This window comes from Necator americanus, chromosome V, assembly GCF_031761385.1.
Source record: "Necator americanus strain Aroian chromosome V, whole genome shotgun sequence".
NCBI lineage: Eukaryota > Metazoa > Nematoda > Chromadorea > Rhabditida > Ancylostomatidae > Necator > Necator americanus.
The window spans coordinates 2,641,595-2,661,001 of NC_087375.1; the positions used below are offsets into that span (position 1 = coordinate 2,641,595).

A 19,407-nucleotide genomic window follows, 5' to 3' on the forward strand; every position below is an offset into this window, starting at 1 on the left:
AGTCATATGGTAAGGAGAGCACATGAACCTTTATAAGTATTTACCTCATCATTTTTTCTGAGCAATCAATGTGATTAGTGTTTCGATTGATCACCTTGATCACCTTGACTCCCGTTGATCTCGAATCGAACTTGTCGAGCGGGCCCCAGTAATTCTTCCATTCTTAGTGTTTCGATTATACAGATACGTTGAATGTTTTTGTTCAGAGCTTTCACAAATCACAAAGGCAGGATTTTTAATTTATTTACAAATTAAAAATCCTGCAGAGTCCATAAACTAAGAAGTTGTGATTTCTTTCCTAACCATTACCCTTGTTTCGAAAGTTTTAGTGACGTAATGCGTTTAAAAGTCAAAATTACATTTTTAAATTTAGTCTTAGAGAAAACCGGCGATGTTGTTGATGTTGTGACGATGTTCAAGAGCTTTACTTAAACACGACAAAAATTGTGAATGTCTGCTAAACACTTGATCTTATTTTTAAATTAGATCCTTACCTTCTTTCTTCTTGATTGTTTTCATCGTTTTCCCTCTACCCAGAGTTATTGTATTTCTTCGGTAACTTTTTGTATGTGGGTTATGTTTAGAATTCCAATTCGTGTGTTTTTTTTTTCTCGTCGTGTTAAAGGCATCACCCCACGAATCTGAGGTGGTGCAGATTTCAGGTGGAGTATTCGTATATGGGATGGGAGACTACGGAGAGGGAGGTGATTCCGTCCATTTCTTGCTAATTGCCGTAAAAAACGGCCAGGAAGATGCGGCGCCGCACAAGACTGGCGCGCTCCAATCGAATCTCTTGTACAAAATGGTGCGCCAAAACGAATGAAGCCGTATCTTCTGGGCCGTTTTTTACGGCAATTAGAAAGAAATGGACGGAATCACCCCCCTCTCCATAGTCTCCCATCCCGTATACGAATACTCCACCTGAAATCTGCACCCCCTCAGATTCGTGGGGTGATGCCTTTAAGTTGAGCTCTTGAAAGTCATCACCGATTTTCACCAGTAAGTAGTAAGTAGTAGTAATTCTCACGGCATATGTAGTCCATGTTAGCGCAAGAAGATATGAAGACATTGGGACGGGTCTCATAGCGTCAGGTGGATGCCCTGACAACAGAAAGTAGAGTGGTGGAGGTGGACGGGCCGTAAGGCAATAAGATGAGCATGTTGGCGTCAAAAAGCAGCGAGACGAGGTCGAAGAGGATTGCCGGAGTCAGAAAGCAGTAAAACAAAGTAAGGCGGGTTCCTCGCGTGGTGCAATTTTTTCTATCATTTTTATTTTTGTTTTGAAGCTATGAGTACTATTTTTTGTGATAGTGTGCCTGCGAGGTTTTTAGATAGAAACTTTTTTTATTTGCCTGACGTTTCGGCTTTTTCGCCGTTTTCAGAGGCCTAAATAGAGGATGACTGGAACAATGCTACGTTTATCCCGTCAAGTGCCACACTACCCTGGGTCAGTGTTTCGATAATCGTTCAAGGTAGTGAAAACAAAAACCCATCTACATTGAAATTAGTCTTACGTGTTGTTTTGCTTTTGTTGTTTGTTTGTTTGTTGTTGTTGGATGTGGCGCGGCTCTTGTCACTCAGTGTACCAGCGAATCAGTATTGCTGCGTGTAGATCACCAGCGACGATATAGATGATCTGATCTACACACAGAATATCATGCGGTTATAGGTCACAGAGCGGTGCATAGACAGAATATGCCGAGGTTTCAAGACAAGAGAACATTCGAACTACTGCTATGAGTACTATTAAAGATTCTAGATCAAATCTGGATTGATCATTAGAATATCGTTGTTTGTGATAATCAAACAACTGCTGTACCATCTGTTGTTTGACGGCATCTAGAGTATTCTCATAGGGAATTTCTTTCTTCTCACCGCGATCGTTAAAAGTAGATGATGTAATAGAAATGAAAGTAACTTAAATGACAGAATAATTGTGAAAAGAAAGGAAATGAAGGGAGCAACATTTACATGTAATAGGCCTTTTCTTTATGGAGATCCTCCTTTACTATACCAGAAACCTGACAATTAACCTTTATGTCAGCGGTAGATATGGCTTCAAGTTGAAGTGTTGGTATCTTGCTTTTGTATACACATTCTTTAGTCTAATCATGATGTCTTTTTCCTTATAATCTTTTAGAGGAAAGATAAATTACGACAACAAATGCTACATATGATTTTAGAGTAAGTTTTTCAGTCTGTTCCCTTCAAATAGCCAGCTATATCCAAGACGAAGTGTAAGACGCTATTTCGAGCGGGATACTGCCATAAACGTGCCCTTGTAAACTGAAACGGGATAGTACGAATTGTATTAAAGGTAGCAAACCACGAATCTGACGTAGTATGGATTTCCCATGGAAAACTTCTAGACATGGTCGTAGATTGTGAAAAACTAGGCGATTCAGCTCATTTCCCCGTAGTCGCCGTAAAAAACGGGCCGGAAGCCGTCGTTTTTCTTACGACGGCTTGCATTGCAACGCGCCACCCTTGCGTACGCCAACGGGTGACCCTTCGAGGGTTAATAAGGTCTCGTCACTAGCCTGTTTCAGTTAAACTGATGAATAGACTGTTGAGAGAAACGGAACGTGTACATGGAGGCGCGTTCTAACGCATCTCGTAGGAACTAAAGCGATTCCCATATGGTTTCCTACGACGATTATGGAGAGATGAGCTGAACCACGTGGTGTTCCACAATCTACGACCTCGTATAGAAGGTTTCCATGAGAAATCCATCCCACATCAGATTCATGGCATGCTGCCTTTAAGAATGATTTCGAACTCTTAATGGCTCACTTCATCAACTGTTATTTCTCTGAGTCCTTCACTAGTGTTTCCTGAACAGAAATAGAGACGCGATGGACATTCATGTTGGATTTTTCTAAAAAAAACAAAGTCAAATTTTGCAATGGAGAAATAACAGATAAATCTACAGGGATTTGAACATGGAATGAAGAATTTTCGTTCCTACCGATTTCTTCTTTCCAACAATTCGTCAATCGCCTCTTTCAGAGTAAGAGCAGCAGACATCTCTCGGCTCATATGAACTCTAAAATGGGAATTTTGTAACGAAAAAAAAAATGAAAAATACGACGAAATTATAGAAAATAAACGAAATAACGAAAAACAGAAATATAGCAAAGTCCACCGTTTTATGGTTTTAAATGGTCCAGGTTCAAATATCATTAGCCGGATATTGAGTAGTTCGAACTCGCTTGTGGGACCTTCTAGCTGTAAAAATTTCTTCCAGTCGACTATATCCTATACTTGAAAAAAAAAACAAGTGGAGAAACCTCATGTTAGTGTCAATTCACCCCAATATTAGAGAAATGTGGCATTATATAACGTATTATACTGTTCCACGTTTATATGTCGGATTGTTGCCTGCACGTGATGCCTCTGCTTTCAGTAAAGGCAATCAGGGATCTGAGTATGGGTCTTAGGAGCGTACTAGCGATATAAGTCGCATTGTTATACAAAACTGATCGATTAAATGCAGCATACCATGAACCTGAGGTGGTGCGGATTTCCTGTGGAGTATCCGTATGCGGGGTCGTAGATTAAGAAGACGGGGGTAGCTCCGCTCATCTCTCCCTGCATCACTGCAAACAGTCGCCTCCCGAATCCTGTTTTGTACGACGCCATCCATCGCAACGCTCCACCCCTTGCGCCGCCTCCGCCCTGCGATTCGTCGAAAATCAATTCGCACTGCCATGATAGGCAGTACGGGGACGCTACGCGTGCAAAGGTGGCGCGCTGCAATAGAAGGCATCATACAAAGCAGCATTCAGGGACCGGCTGTTTCCAGAGATTCAGTGAAAGATGAGAGAAACCACCTCGGTCTCCATAATCTACTGCGCCGTATACGGACACTCCACCCGAAATCCGTACCACCTCAGATTCGTGGTATGCTGCCTTTAAATATTGCAGAAAAGTGCCGTCGTCCAGCTCACACAAACGTCCATACGCTTGAAGATCAAATGCCGGAGGGGAACAGGGGAAATTTTTGGCGATAAACACCCGTCTTCTCACGTTGAACTCTCGGCCGCTCTCTAGTGTACTTCAGCAAGCAAACCCGTCCAGACTACAGCGAAATCTGCATGCAACGTCTGCTGCGTTGCCGGAAACACGCATCGGAGATTAGGAATTATCAATACCTACGTCATATCGTTTATAGCATGGGGGGACCGCAAATGCTGAGAAGTTCCGCTGCGACTGCACGGTCGGTTGACTGTTCCGAATAGTGCTAGGGCGAACGAAGCATTTCATCCTTCTGCGGTGGATAAATTGGCATCAGACTCGTTCGGGAGGATAAAAGAACTTGAAACATCGGCACGCCCCCACAAATCGTTGTTCCGTCACACTTCTACCACTAGTGAATTTGTGCACGATATCAGGTACGCAATGCGTACGTGTCCACATAATTTTCTATGAACTATGAAGCACTGAATCTTACTCACATTCGTTGACGTTAACGTGAGATCAGAGAAAATTTCGTCCAATACACGGTTCCTTCTATTCAATGATTCCGTGGAGGAAGACTGAGCGTATGTGCTGTAAGTATTTTTCATATTAAGAAGCTGAATATTTTTCTCCACATAAAGATGGCTCTAGATGCATATTCTGTTGTATTTTCAATATTTTTGCAACATTTTCTATGAAAGTCTACTGATAAGACACCATGTTTACAAATAAAATGATATTTTAGTTCGGTCACAGGAAAAATCCACCATCGTGACCGAATTTTCCTCAGGAACTCATCTTGAAATTCTAAGCCGTAGAACTTTTTTCAAAATCTGAAATCTTTTCTCCACTTCTTCGTAGTAATCATATTAACTTACAACTTAAATTTGTTGTTTTCTTAAAATAAATCGTAATATGAATAAATAAATAGAATAATAATAACAAATAAATCCAATCTAATACAGTTTTCTCAGTTCTCTAATATATCTATAATATCTAATAAAGTTGACATTTTCTTTTTTTTTTCGTGTACCTTTCGGGTAGTTGACAGGAGGAGTCGTCCTTAGGCGGAACGGAGCTGATCTGAAACATTTTCTAGTCATTACTCTCACAAGGTAAGCCATAAGTCAAGGAATAGTGCAAAGATGTTCTCGTCAATCTACCTCAGCTACGTTGTAGTTTCGTCTTGCTCTGAAATACAGCAGATACTAATCAGATGCTTGGATACAACAATTAATGGATCACAGAACTTAGACGCATCACCCCACGAATCTGAGGTGATGAGGATTTCAGGTGGAGTTTTCGTATACGGGATCGTAGATTATAGGGAGGAGGGTGATTCCGTCCACTTCTTCCTAATTCCCGTAAAAAAACGGCCCGGAAGATACGGCTCGGAGCGTTCCGGCGCGCTATTTTCTACAACGAGTTCGATTGGAGCGCGCCAGCCTTTTGCACGCGCCGCATCTTCCGGGCCGTTTTTTACGGAAATAAGCAAGAAATAGACGTAATCACCCACCTTTTCATAACCTTCGATCCCGTATACGAATATTTCACCTGAAATCCGTACCACCTCAGATTCGTGGGGTGATGCCTTTAAGCTAACTTAGAATTCTTACCCTTTGAGATTAGATGATGAGCTACGCCTGCGAGCTCGAAGAGAGCCGCGTTTACGAGGTGAGCGACTGTAATATTATATTATATTATATGTAATATTACCTATTACAACAATTAAATGATTAATGAATTGAAGAATTACATTAATTCTTGTACTGATTCCAATTTTGTAGAATTGCACAAGTTTTGAGTATCATTCCTAGCAATGAAGACGTGAGCCAATATTTAGATAAGACGAAAGTCAAGTCAGTCTGCTCATCGGATAGGGAGGAGAGGGGAGGGGGACGTCTTGACGTCTTCAGTCCATTAGTATGCGCCACAGGCATAAAACCATCTTCCTACGGTTTTCCTGATTCCATATCCAAGAAACGTTCAAAAGCATGCTTCCAGCATTGTGAAGTTTCAACACATTTGACGTCCCATACACTTTTGTCCACCGTTATTCTTTTTTTTTTATTTATATTACGTTCTATTTTTTACAATTTTATAGCAGTTGTGAAGCATATAGCGAAGAAAGCGAAGAAGATCGAAAACATATTTTCACCTCTACAACGTCACTATCATTCTTCGACCTGCCTTTCAACAGCCGTAGTAGTTGAGAAAGGAGGGCCGGAGGAGGGGAGGAGAGGGAGGGGGTGGCGGTTGCTGCCGGGCACTGACTCCGTCGAATGGATGATGCTAGGAGTACTATGACAAGTAGGACAAAAAAAAAAAGAAAAAGTATAGGATTTGGGAGTGTATTTATGTTTTCTTGTTATACCAACGTGGTTTAGGTGAAACTTTTTTTATGTTGGCCTTTGAGAAAGAGAAAAAGTTTCTCGAAACGTCAGGCCAATAAAGAAGTTTCACCTAAACCTCGTTGGCATAACAAGAAAACATAAATACACTTTCAAATGCCGAGGTTTCAAGAAGAGAGGACTTGGAGATTAAAGGATTTGGCATTTTTAAGGTATTGGATTCAGGAACACATCTTTCTCACCAGCATAAAAACTTTTAAAAACGTTCTTGACATTATCGCTTAGCCACACACCTCTGTAACTTTTCCGCCTGAGCGGAAGGGATTTCTTGTTTAAATCTGTATGAGGCTCTATCAGAAGATAACAAGCTACGTTGATCCAAGGATGTTCCATAAGATTGCGATGATTGGCGTGATTGATTCGATGGATAATTTTCGTTGAAGCGAGCCGATTCTCGTGCTCGTTGACGTGCTATTATCTGGAATCAGAATGACCAAAAAAAATTAGACTTATATCCCGTCACGGATTCCACAAACTACTGTCTTTTGGATTTGGAAACTTACATGATTTTCATAGGCTTTCCGTGCGTAATCTTCTGGAAGGTAGTCGTATAAAGTAGCATAAACGCAGCCAAAGTTACTGCACCCTTTCGTTCCTTGAGAATTAGTCAGGAAGTGAAATAATTACTTCTCATACGGTAATCATAGAACCGTTACCGTCATCATTGTACACTAATCCATAGCAAACATTGCACAAATAATGAGCACATCTTCCAAGCAAATTCATTTCCTCCGGCGGATATTTGCGTCCACAAGGACCATCACATAAGATTTTTTCTTGAAACACAGCTTTAATGAGATAGTGAAATCAGGAGATGGAAAAAAGACGTTAATTAAATTAAATTAATTGAAATTTATATTTGTATCCTACTTATTTATCTATTTATTAAATATTTCTATCGAAAAGTAATAAAATATGCAACACAGCATTAATTTCACGTTACGCTGCCTCACGTAATACTGGTCCAATTTTCAAATAGTGAACGGGTGGCTTAAAGGCATCACCCCACGAATCTGAGGTGGTGCAGATTTCAGGTGGAGTATTCGTATACAGGATGGGAGACTACGGAGAGGGGGGGGGGGGGGGGGGGGGTGATTCCGTCCATTTCCCATCCCGTATACGAATACTCCACCTGAAATCTGCACCGCCTCAGGATTCGTGGGGTGATGCCTTTAAAGTGGATCCCTTGAGAATTCTCCGAAAATTCATCGGCTGCACCCCGCAAGTAATTGTATAGGGTTCACACGTTCCAAAACAGCAACGAATTGCAGCAAAAGAAAATTAAAGGGAAGTTAGGAATTGCAGCGAAACGCATTAGCGCATCCCAAGTGGATTGATATGCCTTATCCTTTACGTTATCCTTTTAATAATTCAAGCTTTTCTAACCTGCTCGAGAGACTTTCCTCTTTGACTGTTGAACGTCACTTAGAAATTTCGAATCTTCATCAACAGGGCTAAATGTGTGGAGATTATCTCGTGATGGTGGATTTTTTTTTAATTTCCATCGGGTGCATACTTTTATGAGAGCTGTAGTTATTTTTTTCTGGGTAATACTATAATATAGTATGTATTCATTATTAAAATGCTGCAAATTTAAAATTCAAGTGTACTATCTTTTTCGGATCATTAAAAGAAGTACAATTTTTCTCAATTTTTTTTTACTTGCTTTTAAAAAATACTGAATACAAATGAAATAAGTCTGTGGTTGTTTTCTTAGCCATGGAAAAGAAAAGTATAAGGAACGTACGCTCGAATAGACAGGACAAGACGACTGTCATCTCCATCAAATGTATTCTCTTCATTGTTTTCATTCGCCCAAGAAACTGAGAATGTGAATCGGGTCCTGAAATGTTTGTTCCTTAAAACGTGACTGCATATTTACTGTTGACATAGAGATTTTTTCATCAAATTTTCATTCATTTTTCTTTTCTTTCTTTTTTTCATTTTTCCATTCGAATTTTCATTACATTTTTCTTTTCTCATTTTTTTTCATTAAATTTTCATTGAAGATAGTAAGAGGCCTATGCGAATTTTTTTTTTGTTCTGATATGAAATACAATATTTACAAATCAAATCAATTTACAGATATACAATTTACAAATCTACATATTTTAGCAGTTTCACTGTAAATTATTCAGTGTTGTTGTCTTAGTTGTTTTTCCCCGGGGAAAATTTGAGAAATCTCTTCTTTGTGCTGCACTTGCTTGAAAAACAAAGGTGTTTCTGATTTGCTGCGACTTCTCATGGATATTTACCCATTCTTGAGTCAATGTCTAAGGTAACACTTACTGATTTGCTGACTTGTCATAGTTTGCTACTAGCTGACAGTCGTCTGGTTTCAAGTTCAATGAAGATAGAGCCGGTGGTACGAACAAATATTGATATGACGGTTGATACTGCCTTCAAAGAGAAAAATAAAAAACGGTAACAAAAACGGCAACAAAAAACAAAAATGGTAACAGTTCATTGTGGATTTAATCCACGAGAGTAAAGTATTCAATTCAATATTTAATTTGTTGAACAATATTTTTGTCCTAGAACCACCATAACCGATTACCTACGAGAAAAATATTCCGATCCAATGATTTGAAGCGTTCTAGGAAGGATTCGGGTTTTATTTCTCTTTTTTTTCTAGGTCTCGGTTTTGTTTGTTTGTTTGTTTGTTCTTCCTTATAAGTTACTTCTGTCTATTATTGGTTGTTCTGTCTTACTTTACTTCTAGAGATAGTATACCTTAATAATAGCAACAATATATCACTATAAGTAAAAGTATTTCTGTCGTTTAAGAGGTCGAGAATTAAACTGCTGTTTGTCATCAGAGCTTAGACTTTTCCCTCCCGTCAATATTCTCTATCGTTTTAGCAAAGATAAACATAAATCTATTGCAATATGCATCTTTTTATTTCATCAATGCAATAAACATGCTATAATGCCTACAGCTGCCTTTAATGGTGACTAAGGAAATTAATGTGATCGAGATTTCTATAGAAAGATTCATATAAAAACGCTATCAGTACGTAGACTATTGTATTATCAGAATACAGTTCCTTTTGAAGCGTAAAACGATGGTCTGTGAGATCGTCCACGAAAGAGGAGTTCAGGATGTGATTTGTGACATAGAGACGTTAGAATGTTAAGTGAAATTTATTCAGTGTTGTAAGTAATATCTTGACTGAAATCTCTCTTCAAAAATTTAATCAAAAAACACAAAATGCAATTTTTACAGGAGAACTTCAAACGTGTAATGTATCCTAGCCGTATCTAAAATATTTTGTGTTTGAAGGGGTTACAAAAGTCTCGCTGCTACGCGCTCAGGTGATCTTGATTGTACTTTAAAAGGTGCATAAAAATTTGACGAATTCCACGTGATGAGGAAAACCACGAGAAAAGCTAGAGATGAGGTTGTAGATTGCAGGATTCGGGGTGGTTCCACTCACCTTCCCTCAAAAAACGCCGTGGAAAACGAGTTAATCACAACAAGTTTTATTTACAAGGCGCCGCTTCCAAATATGGTCCAAGATGTTTTCTTATCAGCCTATTCAAGTGAAAGCAATGAATAGGCTGCTGAGGAGACCGGAACGTGTACATAGAGGAGCGTTCTAACGTACCTCGTAGGAGCTAAAGCGGTTTCCACGCCCCGATCAGTGAGAAATGACCGGAACCACTCCGGATCCCGCAATCTACAACCCTATCCTTAGCTATTCCCGCGGATTCCCTCACAACGTCAGATTCGGTGGTACGCTACCTTTAAAGATAGGTTTCGTTCATTTGGAAGTGCTATCGTGGTTCTCACGACGCTTCACCTGACCAGGTGGCTGGAGAATACAGGATATAGCATCTGAATCGCTTCCACAGTCACTATGTACGTCTATGAAAGAAGATATAATAGTCCCTGATATTCTTGCCCACCACACTTGATGCGGTCGAAGAGACCATCACAAGAGATCAAAAATCCTAGGTCCACTTGCTGAAATTCAGATTACCGTGAAAACCAGATAAAAACAACATCACCTTAAGTTGAAGCGTTTACGATCATTCACTCAAAGGCATCGCTCCACGAATCTGACGTGGTAAGGGAATCCACGGCAAAAACTGGAAATGGAGTTGTAGATAGCGGGATCAGGGGTGGTTCCGCTCACCCCTACCTAATCGTCCTAAAAAAACGGCGTAGGAACCGCTTTAGTTCCTACGAGGAACCTTAGAGCGCTCCTCTATGTACACGTTCTGGTCCCTTCAGCAACCTACCCATAGATTTCACTTGAATAGGCAGTCGAGGAGAACTCAATAGCTTATGACCGCTGCGCAGCAGGATGCGGCGCGTGTATGGGAGTGGAGCGTTGCAACAGAAGTCGTAGTGAAAAACGCAGTTTTTTTTTACTACGAATAGGGAGAAATAGGCGGAACCACCCCTGATCCTGCACTCTACGACCCTGTATGGAGTTAGTCCATCGGAAATCCATACCACGTCAGATTCGTGGACTGATGCCTTTAAAAAGAGACTAATTAGAGAAGTCCTATTTCGATTATGTAAAAATGAATAGTTTTAAAAGTTTTACAACTACTTCTATTTTTGGGGAAAACTGAAGTGGCGAAAGCTCGCAGAGATTGATCATTATTTGCTCATAATTGATCATTAAACAATCGATACATGATCATTATTAATCATTACACATCATTCATTATTAAACAAGACGCCCTGAAGATAAGAATGAGAAGAAGAACATCCACATACATGATGACGCTTGAAACAATGAACACTCGTGACCAACTGCAACATAAACTGAACCTGTCCAATTAGAACATCCGAATCCTAATGATAATCATTTTATAATCATTATTTTATCCATAATCTGTAGAGATGCAGGCTCGCCTAAGGCAAAATGAGCCTAAGCAAGCCTAAGCTGGCCTGTGGACCATCCGGATGGATGTGGAGGAGGGGTTTGAAGGTTTTCTGAAAGAAATGGGTCCAATTTTCACAATTTTTCTGGGAGCTCTTATTCATTTTTGTCTGCAGCAACCACCTAAGTATATCCGATTAGACTTTTATTGCTATTCAAATACTTTCAGTACATTTTAGCCCATCTTTAATGCTTTGAGTTCCGTTCGGAGTGCAAAGAGTCTAATTCATAAAAAAAAACGGCAGTAGAGAACCGTTATGCAAGAAAGGGAACCAAAATTCCTACCAGTGACGAATCCTCCCATTGTCGCCTTCTATGTACAATTTTAGCATCACAACATGAGGGTTGACGTGAAAACATGGAAAACACAGATGAAAACCCAGAAGAAAAAAAAAACGAAGAAAATCTGACAAAACCATGTGAGACGTCGGGAAACCTGTTGAGTGAAGAAGTGAAGTGAAGTGCAGAAGCGAGAAGAATGTGAATTAATAGGAGGAAAAACGACTGAGATTATACTACCAAGCAATTTGTTGCAGTACCTTTTGGAGAAGTAGAATTTCCCCTCAACACACTGCAATCGATTGACTGATGATTGATCCGCATCCGAGATCAAAATTCCCGCCCTTAAAGGGAGAACGGGACCAACGCTGGTCACAAATGTTGTCCTTCATTTGTAAACAGCACCCAGCAGGAAAAGATAGGGTACAGTAGAGTCAAAACGGTATGAAGCAGGGTGCAGTTACGTAAGGGGTTGCGCTTGAAGCGGTGCGGTGGAGCGTAGGATCGAATGAGGACCCCTGGTGCTACCGTTCATTGTTGTAGTTCTCAATGGTCCCATCACGATTTCAACTGCTGCGCACCACCGCGCCGCTTCGAACGCAACCGTTTACGCCGCTGCACCGTGCTTCATGTCGTTTTGACCCAACTTTAACCAGGGGGAAATTGATCGTGATCGCGCTCATACATGTGATCTACATACCTATACCTATCTTTTCGTGGAGAGATCCCAACAATGCTGACGTCGTAGTGTATTGCCTATGGCACTATAGCATCAAATAGTGGCAATCAACATACTTGATCGTTCGAGACCGTTCAATGCCAACCACGTCCTTCGCCCTTGCGAATCGACACAATGGTACGAGATTTGTCCAGGAGGACAACGGCGCTGACTTGATAAATCGATTTTTCCGATATTAAGTCATTCTATGAACCATGTATGTGATCCTTTCGTGAACCTTTACGATTTAGAATTGAAGATGTGGTGTTCGTGTATCCCACAAGGATTTGACAATACCAGGCTTTTTATCCTTACACTTGGCAAATTCCCAATTGGAAATTTATTATTTTATTTCTTAATGGCGATTTTATTTTCTCATTCATTCGTTTGTTGCCAGTTTTACTTTTTATCTATTATTCTTATTATTATTTTTTTTATTTATATTTTATTATTTTTGTGTAGATATCCACGGTAAACGTTTGAATAAGGGGATATTTATATTATTTAGGGATATTCAAACGATAGATGATGAGGCGAATATAACCTTAAAATCTAAATTTCATTTCGAAACATTGTTGCAGAGGAAATTTCTTGAAAAAAAGCTTTCACAATTTTGTTTCGTATAAAACCCAAGAAATTTATTGTTAATAACAATACACATTTTTTCACAGAACTGGAATATCCATTGTCTCTTTCTCGGAACATCCGTGAACTGAAGCCTGCAAAAAATCCAAATTATTGAAAAATCCCAGTTTCAAAGGATCTCGCCATAATAAGATGTCTTACTAATTTTTAATGAAGATTTTTATAATTTTTGAATAAATTCTTTACATGGGTGTTTTAAAATAATTTTATTGGCTAACTTTTTTTGGCAGAGTCCCCTTTTCCAGAGCCTGAATTCAAAATCGAAACAAGACAGTCTCTCCACAACTAAGCAGATATGCTCTAAGCCTACTTTTTCAATCATTTTTTTTTCTGGAGAGATTCCATCGCTTAGATTTACCATTTCAGGCTCTGAAGAAGAGGATTTCTCCGAAACGTTAGCCAATGAAATTATTTAACAACTTTGTGTACAGGTTATTAAAAATCAGTAAAACACTATCATCACTTAGCAGAAAATCTTCAGCATCAAATAACCACATTGAACTTCGCATGGTCTTAGGAAATTTTCCAAAAAAAAATCGTAATAATTCCCAAAGATACACGAATGAGTAATAAAATGAAGTTAAGAATAAGAATATTAACAATTTTTCAATCTATAATATAAAGTTGAAGATGCTGTGTCCACTTGAAGAGTTATGATCATTGATCAATATTGTACTGGCCTCCCTCTCTAGCTGAAAGGACCGGTAATCAATAGGGTGATGGTGTCGATAAAATCCTCCGATACTTTTTTTCTTTATTATTTCGCTTGTGTGATGGGTAAGAAAAAAATTAAAATAAATAATAATATAATAATAAATAAATAAATGTACCCAGTCTTAATAGACCTCTATTCGTTAATTCCATCGTTTGCTTTGCTTCTAAAGCACCTTTACTATTTTTTTTTCCGAGGAAATGGATTTATGCCCATTTTTTCACCTAATTGTGCATGATTGGTATATTTTGTAGTTGTAATAAAGTCATTTTTTGTTAGTTGATCGGTTTTTTTTAATGTCACAGATTCCCTTAGTAGGACCTGGATTTCCTCTTTCCTGGCAGCAAGAGAAGCGATTGGATTAAAAAAAAGGATTTTGCTGGACTATTTAACGTATTGGAACGCCAAACACTCACAATTACACAAAAAAGAGCAGAAATTGAATTTTCTACAAACTAAAATCCTGTGGGCGCTTGGACAGCAGAACAGATAATGAAACCAAGGAAAAGTGATTCTGCTAAAACTACAAAATCCTATATTCATGGACTTCGTGCAATATACGGAGAAAGAAGGAAAAGAACGAAAAGTTATCGAAGATAAGAAGAAAAGCGCTTCGAGGAGACGATGTGAATCTAGGAACAATCGAGGCGACAGGTACCATTTTGCAGGATTTGGACCAGAAGAAATCGATTGATTTGAGGAGAGCTTTCGGTGAAGATCAACGGATTACTGTCAAATATATTCATTGACGTCAACTTCAACGAAAAATACGTGGAATCACGTTGAACCGTTAGAATCAACCTCAATCATACCTCAGCGAAATCAATAAAGCCAAGCTAATGTAGTATTTTTGATAATATCGGATTCAAAATTCTATTTTTAGTTTCTAAAATCATACCATAGGAATTGTTTGAACATAATGTAGTCGAGCTCGACATTGAAATCGTACTAAAGCCGAAAAACCACGAAATGGTGGTGTCATTGTTATCACACGCTTCTCTTCGCAATTATACATCTAAATATCACCTTTTTATTGTGGATAAACCTCTGGAAGAAACTCTAGTAGGATTCACTCACCGTTTTAATTCTGATTGGTAATGCTCGATGCAAAACCATCTCCTCAGTGCTTGCTTCGAGTTTTTGAGTCACATTTTGCACCGACATTTCTAATTAATATCGTATAACAAATGTAACGTAAACGTCATAAAACGATTAAGAAAATTAGTGAAAATAAAGATCTTTTGAATTAGTTCAAAACGGATGTAACCATTAGCAATTGTAATTATATTATTAATTGTACGACGACTCTGCCCCCAGTTTTCAGCCTTAGGGGCAGTCTTTCGTTTATGTCGTTAGAGTATCTAAGTGGTATCATCAAGTGCATGCAGGGATGGCTCGTCTCGAAAGGAATCCCTATATCATGGTTGAACCTGTCTACATATCTTCACGAATTCCACGAATCTGAGGTGGTACGGATTTCAGGTGGAGTACTCGTACATATACGCCCTAGTAGATTATAGAGGAGAGGGTGTGATTCCTTCCATTTCTTCCTAATTGCCGTAAAAAAAACGGCCCGGAAGATGCAGCGCGTGCACAAGGCTGGCGCGCTCCAATCGAACTCGTTGTAGAGAGTAGCGCGCCGGAACGCTCGAAGCCGTATCTTCCGGGCCGTTTTTTACGGTAATTAGGAAGAAATGGACGGAATCACTCTTCTCTCCATAATCTACTATCCCGTACAAGAATACTCCACCTGAAATCCGTGCCACCTCATATTCCTGAGGTGATGCCTTTAATTGGTGGTGACGCTATCGCTTCTGGGAACTCTGCTAGCAGCCCAATCAACGGTTCTGCTCTGTGTTCTAGGACAATAGTTCCCACACTTGAGAAATTCCCAGAAAACGGCTTGCTACTAACCCTCCCTCTTCATACCTGGACATAATAACTGGAGTAAGAAAATCTCATCCCCGTCAGATGCTCAGCTAAAGAAGACTTCTAAAAGGGTCTAAGACAGAATAAGCCAGCTCTTCTTGCAAAATGATTGCTAATTCTCCATTAGCAAGATGAAAATGGATGGAAATCCAGCGCAGCAATTTTAAGCTACTCTCTGGAAACTAGCAACTGTAAGAGTGAGTACATTGGTTTAATTCTTGATTATTTGGAGAGGAACAAGTTTACCTTTCTTAAATAATTAGTATATATCGATTTCTGAAAACACAGTGCTTTGTTAACTAGTTTAATTGATAGTAGTAGTAGTTAAGTTAATTTTCTGCAGTTCCCAAATATATTACTCTGAATCCGAGAAACACACTAATTAGTTAAAGTATTTGGATGCATGTTGTCCTATACTGTACAATCCAGTTTTATAATCCAACACGTGTTCCAAAACCTCAACGGTTATGAATTGCAGTAAAACGTATTGGCGCGTCCCAAGTGGATTGATACGCCAGTGACTTTATCCTCTTACCTTTTAAAAGGATTCTTTGACGAGATGCTTAGGCTAGATTGATCAACGTCTAATATAACGGCGCTGCATAATCTCCGACTAAATCCATGTGTATAAGTATTTGTCCTGGTGACAATATTTCAGGTCTCAGACTCACTTAAAATTGTTCATTACACTTTCTAATGTTAGATCTTCATGTGTTGTGCATTAAATCCAACATGTTAGACGGACTTTCAAGTTAGTGGATACTTAATCCATAAAATACCTATGAACCTCTATAAAATCCATTTATTTTCCTGAGCGCAATGTCCTTTCACAAATTTTGCCGTTAAATTCTTTTTGAACCTTTCCTCATCCGTTCCTAAGGTGTATACTCATACACCTTATTGTATTTTTCGACACCAGGGTCAGCACGTACGAGAAACACCCAAATCTTTACATGTTTTCCTGATGACGTTTTATGCGCACGTGTATGCGATCCAGATACACAAATACACACAGTCAATACTTATATTTAATTTAATTTATTTATATTATTACTTACTTATTTTTATTTAGCTATTTTTATTTTTATTTATTTTTTATTTATCTACTTAATATTTTTGCTAAATCGCTTCATACTATTCACATACATCCTTCCGCTGTCGACGTCGATTTTATTTTTGACATATAACCGGTACTTACTTAGTCGTAAAAGGCCAACCTGATGTCTTCGAGAAGATATCGCCATGTCCGAGCAAATCAGCCATCCTAGTGGTATTAGGAACGTCAAATGAGTAGCTATGACGAGATTGTTATCGCTTGTCGAAGAGTAGTTATGATAATGAGGAACATATCAAGATTCCTTCAGTGTCCTTTCTGAAGACGGTTTGCATGTTGGAGCTGGAGGGGAGAACCCGAAAAATTAAGTTAATAAGTTTTTCATCTGCTACTTAATGTCACTATCCAAGGAACCATGTTCTTGCTGGAGAAATTATCGCTTAGATAAGATTTTGGCAGATTTTTTTTAATTTCAGATGTTTCTCCGACACTTCCACTGCATCCCTTCGGTACACTGATTTCGACTAAAGGAAAAATTATCTCCAGCCGTATAAAACGCATAGTTTAAATCTAAATAAATTCTGAACAATAAATACTATAATAATATTGATTGCTAATTTTTTCTGTCTTATTTGTCTCCAGAAAAAGCTAGAACAAAAACTGCTTCATCAGACTTAACAGTGAGAGAATACACATTCGTATGAAACCAACATTTCCAAGGCACTCAACAATACGAGAGAAGAAGGACATAGTAAACAATAACAAGGAAGGAATTACAAACGGCTGAGATATTACAGAATGCAATCTCTAGGGCTGTTGATCTGCTTGTCGTCTATTCCTGCAGGTTTCTGTTTTCTCGGCTTATTCCCATTTTCCCATCTTCCTGACAAATTATCCCAAGTGATTCCGGGCTTCTGTGACTCTCACATTGAGTACGTAGATCATTTCATCGCCTTCATGATTCTTTCACTGAACTACGTGTCGTTTTCAATCTCCTCAACTTCATGGTTCTTCTCGTCCTCTTATGATTTCGTCTCATGTTTTTTCTGCAACTTGTCTATCAATTTTCGAAAAGCATTTATGTTCGTTTCTATTGTCTTTGTGCTTACAGGAAGTAATTTTGCTACATAGGGATATTCCTGATCTGTTCCTGAGAGTTTTATCTCCTCTGTATAGATATTGCGTCCATGTAGGTGCTATTGAAATGAAATACTTATCCAGTAGCGACTGAAACAATGGATGAGCTGTATCTTGGTGCTCATTTGATAATCTCACCTTTTAAAAATCCACCCGATTCACCAAAATGAAAGATAGCTGCCTCGTTCACAGTTAGGAATAGGGTGTTTGAGCTTCTTCGTAAGAGAATTGGTTCAGTGGTATATGGTATTAATTAAGAGGAAAATAACCATGGAGTGCTCGCCTAGAGTCACAAAAACAGGAAGTTCCGATAAGCTACTACCGTAGCATTTGTTTGAGGGTTCACCGTACGCGAGAAAAGAGCGTACGAACAAGAACAGCACGGGACCCTAAACTCCATGTTGCTCCAAATATCAGCACATAATATCAGGCCTTAACATTCGCTCAAATTCTTACATCTTAATTCTTTTTTTTTTCTTGTATTTACTCCTTATCGGGATATTTTTCTCTTGGGTTGTACTGTAAAGGTTTTTAAACCGTATTACTGCACCGACTTACAGCTTTAAATAGAAGATGAGATAAGAGGTGTCGAACTTCTGATTTAAGCATACTAGTGGATTTACACATCACTATATCCACACATCGCACAACTCTTTTTTTTGTGTGGATCGACTTAAATAGGGAAAAAATCCCCAGGAAATCATTCTAAGCAGCATTCTTGAGAGCATTTCGGCGCATACTTTACGCTGATAAATCCACTGTACTCACTCAGGCAAGGACAGGATCCTATGGTAAATTTCTAGGTTCTTTTCTCTCATATAAAAGAAAGGTAGAAGACAGCATAACGGATGAAGGGTAAAGTATAGCGCTTTTCTGCTAGTTATTCAGTAGATTAGTTGTCAAGCAGGTCTTCAGATTAGCGTTGCCATAGCACGACCACAACCACATTGCCGCTCGGGCACTGATCGCACAAAGTCAAACCTGCGTAATTAAAACTTTATTATAAAAGTAATATATAATAGTAATAATAGTAGTAATATACATACAAATGCACGCACAGGCGTAATTCGACGTAATAAAACATAATAAATAACATAACATAACATAACATAACATAACATAACAATAAAAAAAAGGAAGACTGAGCATAGAAAGGAAATGTGGAGAAGAAGATGAAAGAAGTACAGTGTTCGAAGAAATGTTACAAATGAACATGCCAGTTATAGTTGGGTCAAAACGACATGTTGCATGAAGCACGGACAGTTGCGTAAGCGGCTGCGTTCGAAGCGGTGCGGTGCAGACAGCGGTTGAAATCGAGGTTGGAAAATGGCAAACTGCAGAGATGGGTGGTGCTAGCGAGGATCCTCACACGATTCCAACCGCTACGCTCCACCGCACCGCTTCGAGCGCAACCGCTTACGCAACTGTCCGAGCTTCATGTCGTTTTGACCCGACTACATTTATTTCCTATGCTAAAGAAGATATGAAGCTGTGGCTTCTGCGCGGAGAGTGGGTGTATTGATCTAAATGACGACGCACAGTTTAGTTGGAGATGAAATGATGAAATTGATTTAATACTGAAAAAGATTCACTATACAAGGTGCTTGATGTCAAAAAAGACCGCTTGGGAAGCGTCAATATAGCCAATATTCATTCTCCAACAT

At 39.0% G+C, this 19,407-nt stretch overlaps 1 protein-coding gene across 4 annotated transcripts; it reads right to left on the reverse strand.

Annotated features, from left to right (window-relative positions):
- Positions 1-2,193: 2,193 nt before the first annotated feature.
- Positions 2,194-18,849, reverse strand: RB195_012751 (uncharacterized protein; the record flags this gene model as incomplete). Of its 4 annotated transcripts, XM_064202268.1 has the most annotated exons (19): positions 2,194-2,286; positions 2,794-2,878; positions 2,969-3,046; positions 3,146-3,228; positions 4,458-4,551; positions 4,994-5,043; positions 5,124-5,151; positions 5,577-5,642; positions 6,605-6,789; positions 6,875-6,966; positions 7,028-7,147; positions 7,758-7,825; positions 8,119-8,214; positions 8,661-8,771; positions 11,104-11,139; positions 12,936-12,985; positions 14,522-14,638; positions 14,701-14,789; positions 16,770-16,815. In XM_064202268.1, 19 exons carry the CDS (start codon positions 16,813-16,815, stop codon positions 2,194-2,196), a joined length of 1,587 nt encoding a protein of 528 aa, XP_064058146.1. The 4 variants fall into 4 exon arrangements, with proteins under 4 accessions (XP_064058146.1, XP_064058147.1, XP_064058148.1 ...); XM_064202265.1 differs by lacking the exons at positions 11,104-11,139; positions 12,936-12,985; positions 14,522-14,638; positions 14,701-14,789; positions 16,770-16,815 and adding an exon at positions 11,555-11,688; XM_064202267.1 differs by lacking the exons at positions 11,104-11,139; positions 12,936-12,985; positions 14,522-14,638; positions 14,701-14,789; positions 16,770-16,815 and adding an exon at positions 11,555-11,601.
- Between the last annotated feature and the right edge of the window lie 558 nt (positions 18,850-19,407).